The 25,371-nt window shown below is 43.8% G+C and overlaps 1 protein-coding gene across 2 annotated transcripts in view; it reads left to right on the top strand.

The window, feature by feature from the left end:
* The window catches only part of LOC122932077 (prostaglandin reductase 1-like), a 70,801-nt gene that overhangs the window by 11,824 nt on the left and 33,606 nt on the right, over nucleotides 1-25,371 (top strand). For both annotated transcript variants that reach the window (XM_044286287.1, XM_044286279.1), the window contains 3 exons: nucleotides 13,555-13,670; nucleotides 15,977-16,022; nucleotides 23,571-23,630. In XM_044286287.1, the coding sequence (XP_044142222.1) occupies nucleotides 13,565-13,670; nucleotides 15,977-16,022; nucleotides 23,571-23,630 (212 nt within the window). In that variant the 5' untranslated portion in view covers nucleotides 13,555-13,564. The remainder of the gene's footprint in view (nucleotides 1-13,554; nucleotides 13,671-15,976; nucleotides 16,023-23,570; nucleotides 23,631-25,371) is intronic.

Consider the following 25,371-nt stretch of genomic DNA (forward strand, 5'->3'; position numbering starts at 1 on the left):
TGGACCCTTACTAAGAACCCCCACTGAAGTTAGGTGCACATAAATTAAGAGGCGTACACTTCTTAATAAATTAGGAGCCTTTTTCAGCAGGCCATGCAACTGCATGCAAAACAATACCGCTCTGAGCTATGCCAAGCTGTGTTCTGCTAACAAGGTTAATGTCACAGATGAGGTCAGAAATTCTCTTCCCTACTCACACTAGAACCATACAAGTCACTGTAAGACTACCTGTGCACAGTGTAGATTTTGTAAGTAGAAGATCTACATAAAATAAGCATACCAAAAGCACTAAATACTGTGCCAAAACTTTACTTTTGTTAAGCCTGGCAGGATTTCTTCTGTGTTGGGCATTAGATAATGTGAGCGTTTCGGTGCTTTATTTAAAAAGTCACTGTTTTTCACACAATTTAATAGAGTACGGTGTAATTAGAAAATGTCTATATCACTTCATTTGAAAAGTCTGCCTCATCCACCCAAAAAAAAAAAAGCCATGGCCACTAGGGGTCTCACTTCTACCTAATTTGCAGTCAACTGCCTGTTAGGCACCATTCATCTCCAACAACAAAGACCTAGACTGTTCAAAGGAAATGGGGGCATGTCAGAGTTGAGATCCTGAGTCTGAAAAAAGAGCTGCATCTACACAGCTTTTCTAGAGCAGATGAGTAGCCTGTGTGTCTGGTCTGTAAGTGTGTTCTCAACCCCTCCCCATCTGCACTGTGGGCTACCTAGATGAAGCTAGTTGGAAGTAAGAGAAAGGTAGTCATTGCCAGTATAATACTGGCAGACTTTCAAAGTAGGGAGATGCCCACTGCTTCTGAGAGAAATGCATCTAGCTATGCACATGAAGCGGGGAATAACGTGGTTGAGAAAGATATAAAGGGAAGCCCAAACAAGACTTATTGCTTAATAGTTTTGATTGTACAATGAAGCACAGCCATTATGCACCTTCTCTCTGTGTGTATTCAGACATCAGTGTTTTAGCACGGTCTGTGGGTCAGTGTTTTTAGCACGGATGCATGCTCTATTTTGTCTGTCTTCATGGATCCATCACGTCCATTATAGTCTATGGGTCCGTGAAAACCACGGATGCCATCCCTGTTGCATCCATGTTTCACGGATCATTAAGAAGAGATGCTTTGAAAAAATTTTTTTTAGCTGTTCAGTGTCAGTGAAACGCGGATGCAACACGGACAGCAATAGCTGGATAGCTTCACTGACCACCTGCTCACGGATGTGAGCACGGACGTGTAAATGAGGCTTACTGTAACTCTGCTTTGAGTGGAGCTTGCACTCTAGATGGTTGTGTTGCACATGAAGTATTGCTTTATCGATTTCCCCTCTCATTGCCGATGGTGCGCCGCAATCTCGCGCATGCGCCCTAAATCCACTGGTCAGCGCCCGTGCGGTGTCCTGGCAGCAGCCTCAGCGCAAGATTACGGCGCATCATCGGCGATGAGAGGAGTGCATAATTAGCAGTGGGGCGGCGCTGGGCTACGAGATAAGGGGCGCTGCTGGGCACAAACGGCCGGAGGGACAGCCCCTTGGGCATGTTAGTAAGGTAATTAGCATGTTAATAAAACCGATTTTTATCCAAAATGAAAAGACAGGTGGGGTAAAACTAGTATATTTTTAATTAGATAATGGAGACTGAGAGGATGATATGAACAGCTCCATATCCACACTAGTATTAATATGTTCTACATTCAGAGTAAGGCTACTTTCACACTAGCGTTCGGAGCGGGTCCGTCTGATGTTTCATCAGACGGATCCGCTCCTATAATGCAGACGTTTGCATCCGTTCAAAACGGATCCGTCTGCATTATAACTTAGAAAAATTTCTAAGTGTGAAAGTAGCCTGAGCGGATCCGTTCAGACTTTACATTGAAAGTCAATGGGGGACGGATCCGCTTGAAGATTGAGCCATATGGTGTCCTCTTCAAGCGGATCCGTCCCTATTGACTTCCATTATAAGTCTGGACGGATCAGCTCGCCTCCGCACGGCCAGGCGGACACCCGAACGCTGCTTGCAGCGTTCAGGTGTCCGCTCGCTGAGCGGAGGCTGAGCGCTGGCAGACGGATGCATTCTCAGTGGATCCGCCTCCACTGAGAATGCATTAGGGCCAGATGGCTGCGTTCAGGGCCACTTGTGAGCCCCTTCAAACGCAGGTGTGAAAGTAGCCTAAGCGGACCCATTTTCTGACATGTATCTGCTGAGAGAAGTGGCTTGTGTTTTTCTTTCACTTGGAATTGCAGTAGATAAGCTTTATCATTGTATGTCCAATTTAGATTACATTGACCCAGAAGTATCATATATGTATCTGTCACCGCCGGCCTTGGGAGAAATCTTTAGAAGTTCAGATAGATCGAAGACTCAGGAATCTATCTGACAGATCTCTCTTGTTTTCATTGTTGCTGACAGGTTTTCACCCCTTCGCAGATGCTGCTCATTATCAGTCAGGTGGCTCTTTATATGTTCCGCCTGTCACTTGTTTCTCTGAGGCTGATAGTACTTCTGTGGAGTGCTCTGCTTGTGTGGTGGTTCTTTTCCAGTTACATCTCAAGCTAAGGGCTCATGTACACAAACGTTTTTTTCGTTCTGTATATGGGCCGTATTTTGATTCCGTATATGGAACCATTAATTTCAATGGGTCCGCAAAAGATGCGACCAGCACTCTGTGTGCTGTCCGCATCCGTTGTTCCGTTCCGTGGCCCCGCAAAAATTTTGAAGCATGTCCTATTCTTGTCCGTTTGGTGGACAAGAATAGGCATTTCTATAATGGGCCTCCTGTCTTGTTCCGTTCCGTTCCGTTCCGTTCCGCCAAAAAAAGGCACGGTCGTGTGCATGAGCCCTAAGTCCTTATCCCTTTTCTTGATATGTCTGTTCCAACTAGGCCCTAGGGAGACACTAAGTTCTTCAGTTTGGAAGGAGCCGGTTGCCTCTTTCCCCGTTCCCTAAGTTGAGGGTTTGGTGCAGTGTTGCAGCAGTCTTGGGATTTTGACATGTTAGCTACTTAGGGAGAGTATCAGGGATTGCTAGGAGGTGACCTCTTCGTTCCCTAGATTTGGGGCCTAGTCTGTTGTTGTTTAGTTGTGGTTCCATTTGGTTGTCTTTTCTTCACCATACTTCCCGTGACAGTATCCTTGCTCTGCCCAGCAGTGTTAGAAAATGATTCTATTTCTTTCTGCCAGGGTTTTGGTAATTCTCAAGTGTTTAACCCCTTAAGGACCAGTGCCGTACATCTATGGCAGGCTGATCAGGTGAGTGCAGGAGCTGTGCCCACCCGATCAGCGACAGGGGTCCGGCAGTCACTGATAGTCGGAGCCCTGCTGTATGCACCGGCATTGGTGAAAACACCAATGCTGGCGCAATAACCCTCGCACTACCATGGTCAGTGATGACCGCGGCATGTACTGGATCATGCCAGGTGTGCTGTGGCCATCGGGTCAACGCGCTGCTGTGACGGGGACCCGATGGCAGGGAAGGCAGCCCGATGCCTTCCTTAGGCATCGTGGCTGCCTTTTGTGACAGCCTGTGAGATCCAGCACCCTGGATCTCACAGGAAGCTGGCTGTAGGTGTATTACAGTGTGTAATACACTTACAGCCAATGCATTACAATACAGAAGTATTGTGATGCATTGTAAAGGGGTTCAAACCCCCAAAAGTTGAAATCCTAGAGTGGGACAAAAAATAACGTTTAAAAAAAATAATTGTTTCAAATAAAAAACAAAAGCATCCTTTTCTCAAAATAAAGTAATTATTATTATTTTTTTAAATGGGGAAAAAAGAAAAGTAGACATATTAGATATTGCCACGTCCATAACAACCTGCTCTATAAAAATATCGCATGACCTAACCTCTCAGGTAAACACCGTAAAAAAATAAAGAGTGTGTCAAAAAAGCAATTTTTTGGGGGTCATCTTACATCACAAAAAGTGTAATACCAAGCGAAAGCCATATCAAACAGTCTTCTCATACCGAAAAAAATGAGCCAGTCGCCCAAAAAAATACAAAAAACTTTAGCTTTCATAATATGGAGACGGTAAAAAAATTTAGAATTGTCATGTCCGTAACAATCTGCTCTATAAAAATACTACATGATCTAACCTGTCAGATGATGATAAAAAATAAAAACTGTGCCAAAAGAGCTTTTTTTTTTTTTTTTTTTTTTTTTTTTTGTTACCTCGCCTCACAAAAAGTGTAATATAGAGCAACCAAAAATCATATGTAGCCTAAAATGGTACAAACAAAACTATCCCGTAGTTTTCAAAATGTTTTTTTTTTTTGTTTTGTTTTTTTAGTTTCTACTCTAGTGGTGCATCATGGAACCCCTTCAAATGTGACATGGCAACTTAAAATTATCCCAGTAAAATCTGCCCTCCAAAAACCATATGGCGTTTCTTTCCTTCTGTGCCATATACGGGGTTTTTCTGTAGACTACAGAATCAGAATAAATATTGAATCTTGTTTGGCTGTTAACCCTTGCTTTGTTAACGAAAAACAATTAATTAAAATGGAATATCTGCAAAAAATGTGAAATTCTGAAATTTAATTTTCTTTTTCCTTTTAATTTTCGTGGAACACCTAAGGCCTCTTTCACACGGGCGTCCCGGATTTGCTCCGGATGCGTCGCGTGTGCATTGCAGGAAAACCACGCGAGTAGGCAAGCAATAGCAGTCAGTTTTGACTGCGATCATGTTCAGTTTTTTCCACACGAGTGCAATGCGTTTTGCACGCATGTGAAAAAAAACTAAATGTGATACCCAAGACCCAAACCCGGACTTCTAAAATGCGTTGCATGAAAAATATAGAACATAGAGAAGCCTCTAGTCACCAGGACACATCAGTAGAGCTGTCATTCTGCATATCTCCTTCTTAAACTCCACCATTCTTGTAAAATCATATTTGGTGAGAGATCTACCTTTTGTTTCAGGGACATGTTATGCAGAGCTGTTCATCTAGTTGTAATTGTTATTCAGGGAGTTACTACTGTTAGCTAGACATGTAATCTTATATACAGGCAGCCATTTTACCATATGCTTCAGTGTTAATGCAAATGTTATAGTACATGCTATCTAAACTTAATACTTATACTTGCGATTTGTATTCTTATAGATTTACCAAACAATACTGTTTTGCCAATCAATTGCACACTTGTACAATCTCTCTCACGCACATCGTGAAGAGAGTACAACCTGTTGACCAATAAACAAGTTAAACTACAAAGAACAGTCCTCTTATTTGGAAGACAGGAATGGTTTATGCTGAATATCAGACAGCATATTGTGTCAACGTGCAAGAAGACAGAACAATCATTATAGAATTTTAATTTGACATTGCTTGTCTGCACTGTTGACTTTTTTCCTCCATAAATATTTTTCTTTCAACTTAAGTCTTTATATGTCATAAGGTTGCAGGTCACCCCACAGTCAAACTGACAAAGTTAGAGGCATTTATGAAATATTTACACCACTGTTGTCACCAAGTTATAGCTTCTAGCACACTGAGGGGAAGTTTTATCAGAACTGGTTCAAATGAATACCCATAGCAACCAACCATATTGATCCTTTCATTTTCCAAAGGAGCTCTGAAAAATGAAAAGTGGAATCTGATTGGGTAGCCAAGCCAGTTTTCCTTAAACAGGCCATTATAGCTAATAAAAGGTATTTAGGAATATGTTTTATAATAAAGTAATTATTTAAGTATTTTCAGTAATTTTATTAATTCCTGGAGAATTCCTTTATGAGGCATCTCTTAATAAAGTAACTTTTCCAACTTTTTTGCCAATGCTGAGTTCTAGTGATACAAACCACTGTGTTTATTGCTCCAATTTGGTGAATAATAATGATTCTTCCGAGCTGCTGCTCTTGATCTGTTCAGCCATATATACTTTGGCATGTGATTTTTGTCTGCATACTCTAGAAAAATGTTTATTATATTTTTTTTTGCACTTAGAACAGGTTTCTCCATATTCAGGACAGTGGTCTTTGCCCCAGGGGTGGTAGCTTCCAGAGGATCTACATCTGATGCCAGAAGACTACTTTTCTTTTCACCTAGTTTTCTTTGATGTGCTGTTTTTTTGTGTGTGTGTGTTTTTGCAGTATAATTTAAAGCTCCAGTTTTGCTTTTGCGATCTTGCATTGCTTGTATTTCTGTAAGTTCATGGCTTCCATACATGCCAATAGCTCTATGTAGAATCAGGTCTGGTACTCTGAGTATTCTCTTTTTAGCATTAATGTCTTTTGATCCCAGAACTATGGTCTCTGATAAGTTCATTGTGTAATACTCCAAACTCACATGTTGTGGTAAGCTGCCTCAGCTTTGTCGCATATCTATAGTTTCTAATGGGCCTTGGCTTATGATATTAATGATCTACCTCTTTTATATATGATGTTACATGAGGGCATAAGATATTTTCAGTATGCCCTGCTTTTTGGCATCAGAGAGTGAGCAGTGCTAACAAATATGCAGACAGTCTCCGCCCATCTTTCAGAGTAATGTCGCTATCCTTACCTTGGCGTCTTTCTTACCATGCTCAGTTGCCACCTCTTCCCAATAGGATTTGAAATGTGTCCAGTTTTCTGCCAGCTCCCCCTTACAGTCCATTGGAGATGGTACATGGAAGTTGTTTGCAGCCATTTTCTGTACCACTATGGGTTTCTTATTAATTAAGTAACAATTCTTGTTGATTTTTGTTGTGACAATAGGACTTTAATAGCTTCTAAAATACCAAGTCCTCTCCACTTCTGACACCATGGGTGATATTTATCAAAACTAGTGTAAAGAAAAGTTGGCTAAGTTGGCCATAGCAACCAGTCAGATTCCACCTTTCATTTTTCAGAACTCCTTTGGAAAATGAGAGGTGGAATCTGATTAGCTGCTATGGGCAACTAAGCCAGTTTTCCTTTACACTAGTTTTGATAAATCTCCCCCTAGTTATTGAGACACATACAAATGCAGACGGTAGTAAACATGTTAACAAATGTATAACACCTCAGGAAGAATATATGCTCATGCAGCGAGCCCTGGAGGAGCTGGTGAAGAGGATGAGAGTGGTAGTGGCCCCAGTTGAAGTGTTGTCACAGTGTACTCCCTCAGACCGCTGCTCCCTGGGGATCGGTGCAGTGGAAATGTAGTTTTGAAAAATGAGGCCAGAAGTAAAAGTACATTCTAAGTGCAACATGGATCTTCAGGTACATTCAATAGCAGTGAATTCCAAGAGCTAGTAAGGAATACAGAGGCAGGTTGGATGGCTGCAATTTAGCACTAGTATTGTACTGGCCTATTATTATTCAGGGAGATGGGTGTCTTAGCCATAGTCCCTCACTGCACAGCAGAGTCTTTGATGGAGGTATTAGATGTCTGACTTCTCAAGGTTTTACTTGAGGACTTGTATTGCTGATCTCTATGGAGAATCCTTCTTAGGAGCAGAAGCTCAGCAGTGCGCTTCCTCTCCCTTCTGTGGTTACACAGGAATTCTGTCTTTTGGCAGGAAGCAGTACAAGCCCACTCCTACCAAGAGGGTATGAAGAGGCTGGTTAGCCTGTTCCTTACCAACCATTGCCAGCCATATACTTACTTGTAGTAATGACCATATAGCTAGGGATGAGCGAACCCAAACTGTATAGTTCGGGTTCGCACCGAATTTTGGGGTGTCCGTGACACGGACCCGAACCCGGACATTTTCGTAAAAGTTCGGGTTCGGTGTTCGTCGCTTTCTTGGCGCTTTTTGAAAGGCTGCAAAGCAGCCAATCAACAAGCGTCATACTACTTGCCCCAAGAGGCCGTCACAGCCATGCTTACTATTGGCATGGCTGTGATTGGCCAGAGCACCATGTGACCCAGCCTCTATTTAAGCTGGAGTCACGTAGCGCCGCACGTCACTCTCCTCTGATCAGCATAGGGAGATGTTGCAGCTGCGACGTTAGGGCGAGATTAGGCAGTGATTAATTCCTCCAAAAGACTTCATTCAGAGATCGATCTGCAGCTGTGGATGATTGAACTGCTGCTATTGAATTGTTCACTGTTTTTAGGCTGCCCAGAGCATTTTTCTGTCACTTTTTTCTGGGGTGATCGGCGGCCATTTTGTGTCTTGTGGTGCGCCAGCAGAAGCTGCCACCAAGTGCATTTAACCCTCAATGGTGTGGTTGTTTTTTGGCTAAATCCTACATCAGGGTCAAGCTGTCACACCAAGTGCATTTAACCATCAATAGTCTGGTTATTTTTTGGCCATATACAACATCAGGGGCAAGCTGAGCCTGTCACCAAGTGCATTTAACCCTCAATGGTGTGGTTGTTTTTTGGCTAAATCCTACATCAGGGTCAAGCTGTCACACCAAGTGCATTTAACCATCAATAGTCTGGTTATTTTTTGGCCATATACTACATCAGGGGCAAGCTGAGCCTGTCACCAAGTGCATTTAACCCTCAATAGTGTGGTTGGTCAAGCTGTCACACAAAGTGCATTTAACCAGCAATAGTGTGGTTATTTTTTGGCCATATCCCAGTCTAATTCTGTCGGTAAACGTATACCTGTCACCCAGCGTCTAAATACTAGGCCTCAAATTTATATCCAGCTAAATCTGTCGTTACTGCTGTGGCTGGTCAAGTTATTTAGTGTCAGTCAAAGCACAGTTTTTGTTCTGGGTTGAAATACAATTCCCAATTTAGCAATTTCCTAATTTAGTGGTTTCTGCTGTATCAGAGCTATTTTAAATCTATCCCTAAAAGGGTATATCAGATTCAAGGTGCACATAGGGTCATTCTGAATAACTTCACACACACACGCTACTGTGCATTTCCAAGTCTAATTCTGTCAGTAAACCTATACCTGTCACACAGCGCCTAAATAATAGGCCTCAAATTTATAGTCGGCTAAATCTGTGGTTACTGCTGTGCCTGTATTAGTGTAATACGGTACCTAAATAGATAGCCAGATAGTGTTAGTTGTCTTTAAAAAAAAAAGGCCTGAATTTGAATTCAATACATTGGGTCAAATAATATTTTTGTTGTTGTGGTGAACGATAACAATGAGGAAAACATCTAGTAAAGGACGCAGACATGGTCGTGGTGGTGTTAGTGGACCCTCTGGTGCTGGGAGAGGACGTGGCCGTTCTGCCACAGCCACACGTCCTAGTGTACCAACTACCTCAGGTCCCAGTAGCCGCCATAATTTACAGCGATATTTGGTGGGGCCCAATGCCGTTCTAAGGATGGTAAGGCCTGAGCAGGTACAGGCATTAGTCAATTGGGTGGCTGACAGTGGATCCAGCACGTTCACATTATGTCCCACCCAGTCTTCTGCAGAAAGCGCACAGATGGCGCCTGAAAACCAAGCCCATCAGTCTGTCACATCACCCCCATGCATACCAGGGAAACTGTCTGAGCCTCAAGTTATGCAGCAGTCTCTTATGCTGTTTGAAGACTCCGCTGGAAGGGTTTCCCAAGGGCATCCACTCAGCTCTTCCCCAGCGGTGGAAGACATAGAATGCACTGACGCACAACCACTTATGTTTCCTGATGATGAGGACATGGGAATACCACCTCAGCATGTCTCTGATGACGAAACACAGGTGCCAACTGCTGCGTCTTTCTGCAGTGTGCAGACTGAACAGGAGGTCAGGGATCAAGACTGGGTGGAAGACGATGCAGGGGACGATGAGGTCCTAGACCCCACATGGAATGAAGGTCGTGCCACTGACTTTCACAGTTCGGAGGAAGAGGCAGTGGTGAGACCGAGCCAACAGCGTAGCAAAAGAGGGAGCAGTGGGCAAAAGCAGAACACCCGCCGCCAAGAGACTCCGCCTGCTACTGACCGCCGCCATCTGGGACCGAGCACCCCAAAGGCAGCTTCAAGGAGTTCCCTGGCATGGCACTTCTTCAAACAATGTGCTGACGACAAGACCCGAGTGGTTTGCACGCTGTGCCATCAGAGCCTGAAGCGAGGCATTAACGTTCTGAACCTTAGCACAACCTGCATGACCAGGCACCTGCATGCAAAGCATGAACTGCAGTGGAGTAAACACCTTAAAAACAAGGAAGTCACTCAGGCTCCCCCTGCTACCTCTTCTGCTGCTGCCGCCTCGGCCTCTTCTGCTGCTGCCGCCGCCTCGGCCTCTTCCTCCGCCTCTGGAGGAACGTTGGCACCTGCCGCCCAGCAAACAGGGGATGTACCACCAACACCACCACCACCTCCGTCACCAAGCATCTCAACCATGTCACACTGCAGCGTTCAGCTCTCCATCTCACAAACATTTGAGAGAAAGCGTAAATTCCCACCTAGCCACCCTCGATCACTGGCCCTGAATGCCAGCATTTCTAAACTACTGCCCTATGAAATGCTGTCATTTAGGCTGGTGGACACAGACAGCTTCAAACAGCTCATGTCGCTTGCTGTCCCACAGTATGTTGTTCCTAGCCGGCACTACTTCTCCAAGAGAGCCGTGCCTTCCCTGCACAACCAAGTATCCGATAAAATCAAGTGTGCACTGCGCAACTTCATCTGTGGCAAGGTCCACCTAACCACAGATACGTGGACCAGTAAGCACGGCCAGGGACGCTATATCTCCCTAACTGCACACTGGGTAAGTGTAGTGGCAGCTGGGCCCCAGGCGGAGAGCTGTTTGGCGCACGTCCTTCCGCCGCCAAGGATCGCAGGGCAACATTCTTTGCCTCCTGTTGCCACCTCCTCCTACTCGGCTTCCTCCTCCTCTTCTTCCACCTGCTCATCCAGTCAGCCACACACCTTCACCACCAACTTCAGCACAGCCCGGGGTAAACGTCAGCAGGCCATTCTGAAACTCATATGTTTGGGGGACAGGCCCCACACCGCACAGGAGTTGTGGTGGGGTATAGAACAACAGACCGACGAATGGTTGCTGCCGGTGAGCCTCAAGCACGGCCTGGTGATGTGCGATAATGGGCGAAATCTCGTTGCAGCTCTGGGACTAGCCGGTTTGATGCACATCCCTTGCTTGGCGCATGTGCTGAATTTGGTGGTGCAGAAGTTCATTCACAACTACCCGGACATGTCAGAGCTGCTGCATAAAGTGCGGGCCGTCTGTTCGCGCTTCCGGCGTTCACATCCTGCCGCTGCTCGCCTGTCTGCGCTACAGCGTAACTTCGGCCCTCCCGCTCACCGCCTCATATGCAACGTGCCCACCAGGTGGAACTCCACCTTGCACATGCTGGACAGACTGTGCGAGCAGCAGCAGGCCATAGTGGAGTTTCAGCTGCAGCACGGACGGGTCAGTCGCACTACGGAACAGCACCACTTCACCACCAATGACTGGGCCTCCATGCGAGACCTGTGTGCCCTGTTGCCCTGTTTCGAGTACTCCACCAACATGGCCAATGGCGATGACGCCGTTATCAGTGTTACAATACCACTTCTATGTCTCCTTGAGAAAACACTTAGGGCGATGATGGAAGAGGAGGTGGCCCAGGAGGAGGAGGAGGAGGAGGAGGAGGAGGAGGAGGAGGAAGAGGGGTCATTTTTAGCACTTTCAGGCCAGTCTCTTAGAAATGACTCAGAGGGAGGTTTTTTGCAACAGCAGAGGCCAGGTACAAATGTGGCCAGCCAGGGCCAACTACTGGAGGATGAGGAGGACGAGGATGTGGAGGAGGATGAGGATGAAGCATGGTCACAGCGGGGTGGCACTCAACGCAGCTCGGGCCCATCACTGGTGCGTGGCTGGGGGGGAAAGGCAGGACGATGACGATACGCCTCCCACAGAGGACAGCTTGTACTTACCTCTGGGCAGCCTGGCACACATGAGCGACTACATGCTGCAGTGCCTGCGCAACAACAGCAGAGTTGCCCACATTTTAACGTGTGCGGACTGCTGGGTTGCCACCCTGCTGGATCCACGCTACAAAGACAATGTGCCCACCTTACTTCCTTCACTGGAGCGTGATAGGAAGATGCGCGAGTACAAGCGCACGTTGGTAGACGCGCTACTGAGAGCGTTCCCAAATGTCACAGGGGAACAAGTGGAAGCCCAAGACCAAGGCAGAGGAGGAGCAAGAGGTCTCCAAGGCAGCTGTGTCACGGCCAGCTCCTCTGAGGGCAGGGTTAGCATGGCAGAGATGTGGAAAAGTTTTGTCAACACGCCACAGCTAACTGCACCACCACCTGATACGCAACGTGTTAGCAGGAGGCAACATTTCACTAACATGGTGGAACAGTACGTGTGCACACCCCTCCACGTACTGACTGATGGTTCGGCCCCATTCAACTTCTGGGTCTCTAAATTGTCCACGTGGCCAGAGCTAGCCTTTTATGCCTTGGAGGTGCTGGCCTGCCCGGCGGCCAGCGTTTTGTCTGAACGTGTATTCAGCACGGCAGGAGGAGTCATTACAGACAAACGCAGCCGCCTGTCTACAGCCAATGTGGACAAGCTGACGTTCATAAAAATGAACCAGGTGCAGATTAGACATTAACTACCTCCCCTTAACCATATATTATTGTACTCCAGGGCACTTCCTCATTCAATCCTCTTTTTATTTTCATTTTACCATTATATTGCGGGGCAACCCAAAGTTGAATGAACATCTCCTCTGTCTGGGTGCCGGGGCCTAAATATATGCCAATGGACTGTTCCAATGTTGGGTGACGTGAAGCCTGATTCTCTGCTATGACATGCAGACTGATTCTCTGCTGACATGAAGCCAGATTCTCTGTTACGGGACCTCTCTCCTCTGCCTGGGTGCTGGGCCTAAATATATGACAATGGACTGTTTCAGTGGTGGCTGACGTGAAGCCTGATTCTCTGCTATGGGACCTCTCTCCAATTGATATTGGTTAATTTTTATTTATTTTATTTTTATTTTTATTCATTTCCCTATCCACATTTGTTTGCAGGGGATTTACCTAGATGTTGCTGCCTTTTGCAGCCCTCTAGCCCTTTCCTGGGCTGTTTTACAGCCTTTTTAGTGCCGAAAAGTTCGGGTCCCTATTGACTTCAATGGGGTTCGGGTTCGGGATGAAGTTCGGATCCCGAACATTTCCGGGAAGTTCGGCCGAACTTCTCGAACATCCAGGTGTCCGCTCAACTCTACATATAGCAAAACTGCATAACACAATAACTATATACAATATTGTAGTACCCCGAGGTCTTATTTTATCCTCTGCGCTGGGGCATGTCATTGCTGCAGCTAAGAAGATGATGCCATGGCTGTAAGACAACAAGCATCAGAATGTGGTGCTGGGGCATGTGAAATAGGTGAGTATATACACAGTATGTTCTATTTTATGGCAAGTCAGGGCACAATTTTTTAATAACTTGGGCAACCCATTTAGTACTTCCTTTTTTCATATAATAATGCTGGAAAATACAATATCTAGAACTCATATGTATGGCATTATATAACCTGATCTGTGTTAGCTCCTTTGTGTCCACTGTGAAAGCTCCGCTCAGAGGTGTCCTTGATACAGTGGTTACAGTGTGGTTGAGAAGGTATTTGGCTTACAGTACAGGGAGATGTGATCCTGAAGTATACCCACAAACATTTCCATTTAATGTGTTTTTGTTTTTTTCTCTCTCCTGATTTACAGGTTAACGAAAATGGTTGTGTCTAAGTCATGGACAATGGTGAAGCACTTTGTTGGTGCACCAAAACCTGAGGACTTCAAACTGATAGAAAAAGAGCTGCCACCACTGCAAGAGGGAGGTAATGGAACCCTGTTTCAAACACCGTTTTCACTTCTCAGAACCTTCCAACACCATATTCATTAATATTGCTACTAGGATAAAACACACATATAATATAACTTATGCTTCTCATACATTTTCCAGAATATGGGCTAAAGTCTACCATCTGTCAACTAATGTAGAGATGAGTGAATCGATACTAAACAAATCACATTTGTTACAAATTTCACAAAAAATCATCCACCAAACGAATCCGAAGCTTTTGGGATTCTCTTCGGACGAATTGTATAAAATTGTGCCATTGTACTGTTAATATGGGCAGTTAGAACCACAAGGGAGGAAGTAGACTGAGGATCCCATGACACTGGAAGGAAGTGTGTGGGTTGGATGGGGGGGAGGCTTGCCCTGATTGACTTAGAGGGGGAAAGACAGTCTAATCAGCCAATCAGGGGGCAGCAGGCAGGCAGATTCTTATGCCTGAGATAGAAGAATCATTCTGTGACCTAGAAGGAGTGTGTGTCTCATAAAAAATGATTATAAACACAAGCCACTAATGTAATGTGATGGAAATACTATAGGGAGAGAGAGAGAGAGAGAGAGAGAGAGAGAAGTAATTTATATAGATTTTAGGGAAAGCTTTGAGGCAGTAAAGGGCTGGTCACACTGGAATAATACAGCAGCGTGCTGTTGCAACAGCTCAGGCTGTCAGTTCTGCATTACAAACCCCCCCCCCCCCCCCCCCCCTGGCCTGCAAAAGAAAAAAATCTTTTTTTTTTCTGTATATGAAGGGGGACAATTTTTATTTTTTTTATTTTTTATTTTTTCTTTAGAACCTGAATTTTCTATGTTGCCAGGACAACACCCTAATAGCATTCTACTGCAAAAGCTACTATGTAGTAATTGTACATTGTTCAGTGCCCGTGCGTTATATCCATGCTATTAAATGCATTACATTATAGCTAAAGCATTTTACGGCAATAACGCCATGTTTTACCCATGTTATTGAATGCATATTTGAAAGACATTTCACTGCAAATACTGCATTGTTATTTCTTTTTTCACGGACTCATTACTGCATCAGACCATGTGTTTCATGGACATTTTAGTATGTACATTTTAGCATAGCTCAAATACATTTTAGGGTCCATTCACGCGTCCGCAAAATGGATTTGAATCCGTTCCACAATTTTGCGGAACAGATGTGAACCCATACATTTTCAATGGGGCCGCAATGTGCTATCCGTTCCGCAAAAAAATAGAAGATGCCCTATTGAAAATACATTTTCTATGAGAGTGCTGGCGATGTGCGGTCTGCAAAATGCGGGACGCACATTGCGGATATCCGTGTTTTGTGGATCCGCAAAACTCATACGGACGTGTGAATAGACCCTAACAGTGTGTTTGTAGAAGGGGAGGGACATTTAATTTGCCTCTGTTTTAATGACCGAAAACCCACTTGCAATTTTACTACTGCCATTTAATAATCTGCTTGTACCAGACCTATGATTTTTCATTAATAGGGAACTTGTAGCTTTTTTATGTATAGGCCTCATACTAAAATAAATGGATGAGTGCAAAACGAAAGACCTAGGCCTTGGCCTCCCAGAGTCAGAATGTAGGTAGTAGCAGTATTCGCAACGTCAACCATCCATCCAATAGTAGTAGTGGGCCACAGTTCTCCCAGATTCTAAAAGGGTCAACTCACAATATTGTACACAGTATTTCACAAACTCGCTGGGGGACATTAGCAAGGTGGAATGCAGAAGGAGAGGCGCAGCCAGGGTGCTAATGTTGGCAAGATGGCCAACACATGGAGCGTCAGTGGTGTGGGAAAACCGTGCCACTTGTCTAGTGTTACAGCCTGATGCAGCAAGCGCTGCATCTCCCTCCAGCCTGTACCCCCTCTCCAGCAGTAAGGGCTCGACAACGTCAGTAGAAGGAAAAAAGATTTTCAGTAGGATGCTAATGGCTTGAAAAAAAAGATTCATACCCCACTTCTGCTAGTCAGATGGTGCCCGGGTCCACAATGTGTGCAGCTTTTTGCTGACATAGCGGGAATGTTGCTCACCCAATCACTGGTTGCAGCAGTAATGTGCCTCACCCAGTGATTGGCTGAGTGACATTCCCAGCCATTTTCTGCTGTGTGAGGATCTCAGCAGGGAATTGATGACAGTGGAGACTTGGGCACCATCAGAATGGCCGCAATGGGGTTGGAGAGGTGAGGTACCTATTATTTTTTTTTATTTTTTTTTCCCTCTGGATATATTTATATATTTTCCACATGAATTTATAATAACATTTTTATTTACATGTATATATTTTCAGAAATTTTGCTGGAATCGGTCTTTTTAAGTGTGGACCCATATATGAGGTAAATAAGTTTAATAATAATCATAGTAAGGCCTCATGCACACGACTGTATGTATTTTGCGATCTGCAAAAAACACAGATGACGTCCGTCTGTATTTTGTGGAACGGAACATCTGGCCCCTAATAGAACAGTACTATACTTGTCCGTAATGCGGAACGGAAATACGGACATACAGAAACGCAATGCATACGGAGTAACTTCAGTTTTTTTGTGAACCAATTGAAATTAATGGTTCCGTATACGGTTTGCAAAAAAAAACTGAACGGACACTGAAAATACGTTTGTGTGCATGAGCCCTAACTTATACTTTGTTGGTCAATTTGATTGTTGGGTTGTTGGTGTACCAGTAAATGCTGAGTATAGTACTAGGTGAGAAGCCGCTAAAATGGCACAACATCCCAGAACAAATATTATGAATGTAAATATATATATATATATATATATATATATATATATATATATATATATATATATATATATTTATACACTTCTCTACATACATGAATATCTCAGCAATAATCATTTTTCCCCTCTTGTTTTGTTTTATGTGGTGTTTTTTTCTGGTGTTTTTTATGCACACAATGGGGGTCATTTATCAATCTGAAATATGCCTAAATTAGGTTTATTTCAGGTGCAAATTGAAGCGCAACGGTTAGTGGCGCTGCAATATCTGACTTCTCCCTTCTCAGGCTAGGTCTAAAATTATTGGATTGGGAAGGGGATGGGCCGTTAGGCTTATCTCATTTACCATTTTCTACGCCTGTTTTAGGGGTAGAAAAAGGTCTAAATGTAAGACAGTTCAAAAGCTGTGTTACATTTAGAACTGTCGGAGGATCTGCCGAAGTTATGGGGAGGCCGGCGCCTCTTCTTAACCTCGCCGGATCCACCGCCAATTTTACGGCTTTATTAAGACTGGCGTCTAAAATGTTGCTCTTAATCAATGTCTCCCCAATGCGTCTTAACACTAGACTTTTCCCCCTATAGAGAATGGGATGAAAACGCCAGCGCTTAAGCCTTTTTGAAAAAAAAACAAAAAACAGAACAACAAAAAACTCTATTAAAAAATAAAAAAGTGGTGCAAAAAAAAAAAAAAAATCGCAAAAATGTGGTGAGAAAAATGATGAAAAACAGCAGTAACTATAGCAGAAATCCTTAAAGGAACAATGGCCAGTACCACATGTTAATATATCTTATTCTTTACAGTTTTGCTACTGCGTTTTTTTTACATGGGCAGTCCAAGGAAAATATTCCTAGTACTGCTTTTATGGAAAACCATGTTGCAATACCTCATGTAAAACAATGATCATGTGGTTGTTAAATAATGTTTTTCCCATCAAAGTCAGTAGTGGAAGAGGCAGACCCATGATTAATATGCTAAGCTACATTTTAAAGGGGATAAGCTCAATAATTTTATGTTTAGCAAAATAACACTAACACAATATGGGAGATTAAAAAAAAAAAAAAACTGGTGTGAAGTAGAACTGGTTGCTGTGGGCAACTAAGCCAATCAGGTTCCACCTTTCATTTTTCAGAGCTCCTTTTGGAAAATGAAAGGTGGTATCTGATTGCTTGCTATGGGCAACTAAGCCAGATTTTCTTTACAACACTTTTGGTAAATATTCCCCGTAATTCTGAGCATCTTTTATAATTATGTATATTTGGAGATTACATTTAAGATCTATAATAGCGCCACCTAGCAGTTCAGCCCAATAGTACACCCTCTTTTCTACATGTTCAGAAATGGACATACATGAGCTGTTTCTGTGCTCTGTCTCCATCTTTGGTGTGGAAGGATCCCTGAGATTAAAGGGGTTGTCCATGATTAGAAAAAACATAGCTGCTGGCTTCCAAAAAACTGCACCACCGCTGTCCACAGGTTGTGTGCAGTATTGCAGCTCTGCCCCATTTACTCCTACAGAGGTATGCTGCAATACCAGGTGGTGCTGTTATTGGAAGAAACAGCCTAATGCTGGACAACCCCTTTAAGCCTTCCCTGCTCGTCAGAAGAGGAGAATGTCATTGTGCATGTTCAGCGTCTCTACTCACAAGCAGAGGAAAAGAAAATGATGTTCTTTTCCTCTGACAAGCAGAGAAGACAATGCAGATTATGGGACAGTGTGCCCCGCAGCAGGCATCACCCCACTCCTAAAGATTACAAATTGCATATACTTATCCACATCTGGACTCATGAGCTTATTCAGTACGGGGAAGGGAGGGGGGGGGGGGGCCTGAACCTCTGGGTAGTGCTTAGAAATTAAATATCCGTTCACATAACATATTTAATGTGTCTCAATATTAGTTTCGTTCGAGCACCAAAGTGCTCGAGTAGAACATTTAGGGATGCTCAGGTGCTCAGTAGAGCACAATGGAAGTCAATGGGAGAACCCGAGCATTAAACCAGGCACCCCCTGCTCTGAAGAGGGGAGGGTGTCTGGTTCATAGGAAAAGGTCAGAAATTGATGGAAACACCACTGAAATGGTTCGGGAACAGCATGGGGGGAAGTCTGGATGCATCTTGAACTCCCAGGTCACTGCTGGGAACGATGTTGTCCGAGTAGTACGCCACTTTTACAGACTGACAATAATACGCACCAAACCGAAGATAAAATCGATCTTGGAGGAAGAATTGTTAGGAAACATTCTTTCCTGTATATTTACTTGTATATAAAGTGCAAGTGCTGCCAAACATTACACGGAAAAGGCACTCCGCTACAACCTGTATATCCTATAATGGAGGGCCTCATTCACATTGTGGTACAATTATTCAGATAGTGGGACTCCTACACTCATAAAGCCTATGCACTAAGTGAAAGGTCTTCCAAAAATTACATGGAACCGGCACTCCAATACACCCTTTATTACACATAAAGGAGGGCATCATACACACCCTTGAGAAATTATGATTGATGGCCTGCTGGTGACCCTCTAAAACATTATGGGCGTGGGCCTGCTGCTGAGCTGACCATCTAAAACATTATGAGGGAGTGCATGCTGCTGAGCTAACCATTGAAAAAATTATGGGCGAGTGCCTGCTGCTTAACTAACCAATGACATTTTTTTGGGTGAGGGCCTGCTGGTGAGCTGACCCTCTAAAAGATTGTAGGTGAGGGCCAGCAAGTGAGCTGACCCTCTACAACATTAGGAGTGAGGTCAGGATAATAAGCATGTTGATATGATGGAAGAGGAGGAGGACGAGAAAAGGAAGATTGAACCATATAACCTTTTTTTGTGGTGGAAGGGGTGCATGGGAATAAGGTGTATTCAGTACATTATAAACAACACATTTAAAGTGCCTTTATGTTCAGCCGCTTTCCTCTAGTGGAGTAGAGAAGTCAGGGGCAATCCAGGCCTTGTTTCACATAAAGGGTCTCCAGGTGACTTCTCCTCTGATGTAGAATTTCTCTGTCATAATCTTCTCCATTCGATCTGTACAACTTCTCTTAGCCGCCTCGTCTCTGCAGAGTGTGACACACAGACCTCTCAGTGTCCTCACTTTTCTATCATCATCCCCCAACCTGGAGTCCCCACAGTGTTATCCTGCTGCTCGCTCTGCTCCCCAATACCCCCAAATACTATCCTGAAGAAATAATAGTGCCCCCATAGTAATAGTGCTCCTCATAGTCACATTATGTAATTTGCCCCCCCCCCCCCCCACACACTGCCCCCATTAAGTAATTTGCCCCCACACTGCTTCATATTATGAAATCCCCCCCCCCCCCCCAGGTCTCGTGGGATTACGCACTGCACTACTGGGTTGCGCTCTGAAGTGAGTGAATTTATGACCGCCTAGCAGATTAATGGACAAGTACAAGGGGGGTGGGGAATAGCATTCGGGGCACTGGCTCAAGCCTGGAATGTTTTGACCTAAGGACGCTGTACTTGCGGCGGTGTCGGGTGGGAGCCAGAGCGAGGCCCCCACCAGCGCGAGGCCTTAGGCAGCGGCCTAAGTGGCCTAATGGAAGAGCTGCCTCTGGACTCGCTCCCGGCCTCCACAGCGTTCACCCAGTGTGCTGTCATGGAAATGTAGTGTCCCTGGCCGAAAGCACTTGTCCATGTGTCAGTGGTTAAGTGGACCTTCCCAGTAACTGCATTGGTTAGGGCACGGGTGATGTCAGGGGACACATGCTGGTGTAAGGCTGGCATGGCACACCGTGAAAAATGGTGGCTGGGGAGTGCGTAACAAGGGACGACCGCCGACATCAGGCTGAGGAAGGTCTTTAGTGTCCAAAAGCCTAAATGGCAACATTTCCAGGGCCAGTAATTTGGAAAGTTGCGAATTTAGTGCTATGGCCTGTGGGTGGGTGGCTGGGTATTTGCGCTTGCGTTCAAATGCCTGGGGTAAGGACATTTGTATGTTGCGCTGGGACACGGAAGTTGATGTGGTTTCTGATGGTGCTTGCAAAGGTTCAGGTGCAGGGTGGGAGGCATCCGGGCCTGTGCCTTCGACAGGGGATTGACCAGCACGTAACACAGGGGAAGAGGAGGCAGTGGTGTGACCCGCAGACAGATTGTGCACCCAGGCGTTCGGCCCACCTATTAGGATGCTTTGATGCTATGTGGCGGATCATGCTGGTGGTGGTGAGGTTGCTAGTGTTCACGTCCCTGCTCATTTTTGTATGGCACTGGTACAAAATAAAAATTATTTTGTCGTCTGCACTTTCCTCAAAAAAGCACCAGACTGCGGAACACCTACCCCTTGGCATCACGGCCACTTCCCTGTCCCTTACTGTTTGCCTTCTTCATATTAAATGTTATGCTTGAAAGTATGTCACACTTACAGTAGCGTAGGATTTGTAAGTATGCGCAAAAAACGTACATTTATTTGAGATGTGAAATCGTTACAAAGGAGAAATACTGCAGATAATGTCACTGATGTCAGCAATGGCTAATATAAAATTACAGGGAATTTCACAGGTATTTTGGATGTGCACACGTTACACAGGAGATGTAGCCCAGCTAATGTCACTGTCCGCAGCGCAAACAGTCTACGGAAAAAGGACACTGGATGTCGCACATATTTTGGGGATGCGCACACGTTACACAGGAGATGTAGCGCAGATAATGTCTCTGTCTGCAGCGGCCTAACTATTGCACACTTTTTAGTGCAGGATGCTCTAAAAATAGATATTACTGCCACACACAACAGTCCTTAAAAGGGCTTTTGGGTCTGTAAAGGTTGCGCTAAAAGTATATATTGATGCTACCACACACAATAGTCCTTTAAAGGACTTTTGGGTCTCTGACAAGTTTTTCGAATGAAAAAAAAGAAAAATTAACTCCCTACACTATCTGTCCCTTCTTCAGCACAGCTCTTCCTGACTAACACTGAGCCGAACACGTGTCATCGGGTGCTATATCGCGTTTCGGTCAGCCAATCACTGTAATGCCAGTAACCAACATGGCTACGGCATTACAGTGATGGGCAGTACTTACCTGCACGTTTATTAGCTGCATAGCATGCTCGATCAACACTACTAAATATAAAAGATGTTTTAATCACGTGCTGTGTGTGACTAATTATAAAATTGTGGGATAACCACTTTAACTCCCTTCTCTCACAGCACCATAAATATACAGCAGATGTGGGTGTTTTTAAAGATGGCACCAATTTTTTAGAGCAGCAGGCACCATAGCCACCGGTGCTTGCTATTTTAAACAGCAGACACCCTAATGTCTGCATTCAGTGATAATGCTGATGGAGATATTTAACCCTCAGACGCCATGGTAAAATGTCAACACAGCACCTAAGAGCACTAAAACCGGAAGCCCAATGCTTCCGGCCCAGGACGTCTTCCCCTGGTTGAGATCGGGGAAGATATTCCATAGTAGTAATAGGCCTGAGCCTGTACAAGGCTTCCATGCCTATTACTGGTATATTCCAATGCTGCAGCACTGCCTTGTAATACAGTATACTGAATTCTATAATGGATAAAAATCCTTTGCAGAATACAAATGGTAATATAATGATTGCAGGTTATAGTCATCTAGCGTGACAAAACAAAGTAAAAAAAAAAAAAAAAAAAAGTTAATGTTTTAAAAATATAAAAAATATTCAACCCCTTTTCCCCAAAAGTAAAATAAAAATAAATGAATATAAAAATAAACACATGTACTATTTAAATGCATATAAAAATGGTCAATTTGTTGTTTTCATTGCTTCACCTCCCCAAAAATACATACTGATTAAAAAGTCCTACACAACCCAATGACATAATTGGAAAGTACAGATCATTCAGCAGAAAATGAGCCCTCAAACAGCTCCATGGACATAAAAGTTAAGTTGCGGGGGTTAGAATATGGTAATGCAAAAAATAAATAAAAAATAGCCCCTCCCCCCAGGCTTCCCACTACATTGTATGCAACAGTAAATGGTATCATTAGAATGTACGACTTGTCCTGCAAAAACCAAGCCTAAATATGGCTATGTGAATGGGCAAAAAAAAAAACTTTTATGTTTTCGGGAAGGCCTAGACCAGTGATGGCTAACCTTGGCACTCCAGCTGTGGTAAAACTACAACTCCCAAGATGCCCCCCCTTGCTTGGCTGCTCTCAGAACTCTGTAGAAATAAATGGAGCATGCTGGGAGTCGTAGTTTTACCACAGCTGTGGTCCCAAGGTTAGCCATCACTGGCCTAGAGTAAAAAACGCTCAACCCCTTCAATCCAGGAGGATTTTTTGTTAAGGGTTGTTTAAGACGCAGCAGTTTTTTGAGCTAAAGCCAGGAATACTTGGTCAATTTATGACTTAAATTATTTTCAAATGGTCCATGAGACCAACAAAGACTTTTTATCCCATATGGTATTATTCAATTTAAAACATAACTTTTATTCCTCAATGTAAATTGTCTACTGACACTTAAAATTATCAGCCGTGTCTTTGGTTATTTTGTATGTTGTCTATCATCCACAGTGTATTATGCCATACAGAGGGATGTAGTGAGTCATAACAGCACCTTCTGTGCGCTCACTAAACTTCCACCCCGATCTTAAATGCTAAATCAGATGTACATTAATTATTGCTCTCCATTCAGAATGCATGGGGATAAAACTGATCAGTTCATTTCCAGTATTGAGCCCCTAGGACGGAACTCTATGCTGGAAAAGAAAAACGCTAGTGTGACAGTACCCCCTGGCAAAACATGTCGGGGGGCAGCGTTTGAGATTTTAGACAGCAAGTGCCTCCGGTTATAAATAATTAATGTACATCTGAGCATTTAAGATAGGGGTGGAAGTTTAGTGAGCGCACAGAAGGTGCTGTTATGACTCACTACATCCCATTGTATGGCATAATACACTGTGGATGATAGTGTTACAAATAGACAACATACTAAATAACCAAAGACACGGCTGATAAATTAATAAAACTGTTTTGAAATGATTAATTTCTGAGTCTGAAGAAACTGGTAATACATATTTTCTTTTTGTCAGATGTTATTGTTAAATACCACAGAAATGGGCATTTTTTTGAAGGGTAAAACAATATTTTGTGAATACTCATACTCATGATAACATGCAAGCAGCGCTAACCTAATTCTTTCATATTTCACAGGGTGTATAGTAGCCGGTCTATGAAAGAAGGGGATGTAATGATAGGATCCCAAGTTGCCAGGTAATATATAAAATCCATGGCTTTTAGGACAGATGGGTCTTGGGTTGTCAGACAGCAGGTTACCAGATTCCTATTTATTTTTCACTTCTGTTAACTAAGCAGAATATTTGTTTAATATGTTTGATACTGTACAGTAAAAAAAAGTTATTAATTAAAGAAACCATCCATTTCAAGAAAAAAAAAATCACATTAACTGGGTAACAAAAAGAATACTTTCGTGGTGCTCTCCTTTTCATCTTTTTAGTTGCAGATCCTGCTAGTTCTCAAGCTCCTCTTCTGTCATCCAAAAGGGGTTGTCTGGTAATTTTATATAAGGATAGGTCATAAATATCAGATCTGTAGGGGTCCGACACTTGGAAACTCCTGCTGATCAGCCGCTAGAAGAGGCCATGTGATGTCACCGTAAATCTGTATCATCAGCCTAATTGCAGCTCAGCCCCATTGATGCGAATAGGGCTGAGGTGCAACGCCAAGAAAAGACGCTGTACAATGTACTTAGCGGTGCTTGGAAAGATGCTGGGAGCCGGATTTGCTCACCAAAGCTCCAGTGAGTACAGCGGCTCCCTGATTAAACTGGTCAGCCGAGGTGCAATAACTTGGACCCCTGACGACGTGATAATGATTAGTGATGAGCGTCAGGGGCTAAATTCAGATTCGCAATATTTCACGAATATTTGGGCGAATATTCGTCATATATTTGCGAATTCGAGATTATTTTCTTGATTGCAAAAAATCAGCAGTGTAATATTTGCGAAATACAGGCGTTGGTCACTTTTGCTACATTTTTCCAAGCTGCTAGAAGTTTCCTGAGACTGGAGAAAATGGTTGGCACAGCAGAACATTAAAAATGGCTTTATATGCGCTAATCGGCACTAATGATGCAAATATTTTGCCGCAATACGTAAAAATTCACATTTTAGCAGGTCTACATGTATGTATGGACAGCAGAACCCATCACACTACCTAACACACTGCTACACAATATCCGGATATAACCTACACTGACTATTTCCCACTAACTATCTGTAATATATATGCTATCTAACTATCTAATGTAGTGTGGAAAGCACAGAGCATAGCAATGACACTGCTGTAGCTCTCAGAACTTTAAAAAACTGTAGAAAATGGCTGCTGGGGAGGTTCTTATATAGTAAGGGGTAGGCAAATTTCCTACTGGTTGCTAGGAATGTTGCTAAGCTCAAACAAGGATATTGCAGCCTTCTCATTGGCCCACAAGCAAGAAGCAGTGAGGTTACTGATGAAAAAAATCTAGAATATTCGAAATTACGAAATATATATCCCTATATTCTAAATAATAGCAAATTCTCGAAGTGCCGATTTTCGCGATTCGAATATTCACGCCCAACACTAATAATGATGACCTACCCTGGGGAGAGAATGTGGTCGATCTTTGCCAGCTACACATACAAGTGAAACACCCTCCTCAAGTGTGAGTAGGTGACAGAACCTTCAGCGGTATTTGGTCGGGCCAAATGCGGCTCTGTGAATGGTGAGGCCAGAACAAGTACAAGCGATAGTAGATTGGGTTGCTGACAGTGCCTCCAGTTCCTTTAGATTGTCTCCTGCTGAAAGATCAGAGTTGCCTGCAGCCGATGTCCATCAGTCTTTCACCTCACCCCCTTGCAAAACAGCCAAGCAGTCTGAGCCCCAAGTCATGCAGCAGTCTCTTCTGCTTTTTAAAGACTCTGCTAGCAGGGTTTCCCAGGGCCATCCACATAGC

Source organism: Bufo gargarizans, chromosome 1, assembly GCF_014858855.1.
Source record: "Bufo gargarizans isolate SCDJY-AF-19 chromosome 1, ASM1485885v1, whole genome shotgun sequence".
Taxonomy (NCBI): domain Eukaryota; kingdom Metazoa; phylum Chordata; class Amphibia; order Anura; family Bufonidae; genus Bufo; species Bufo gargarizans.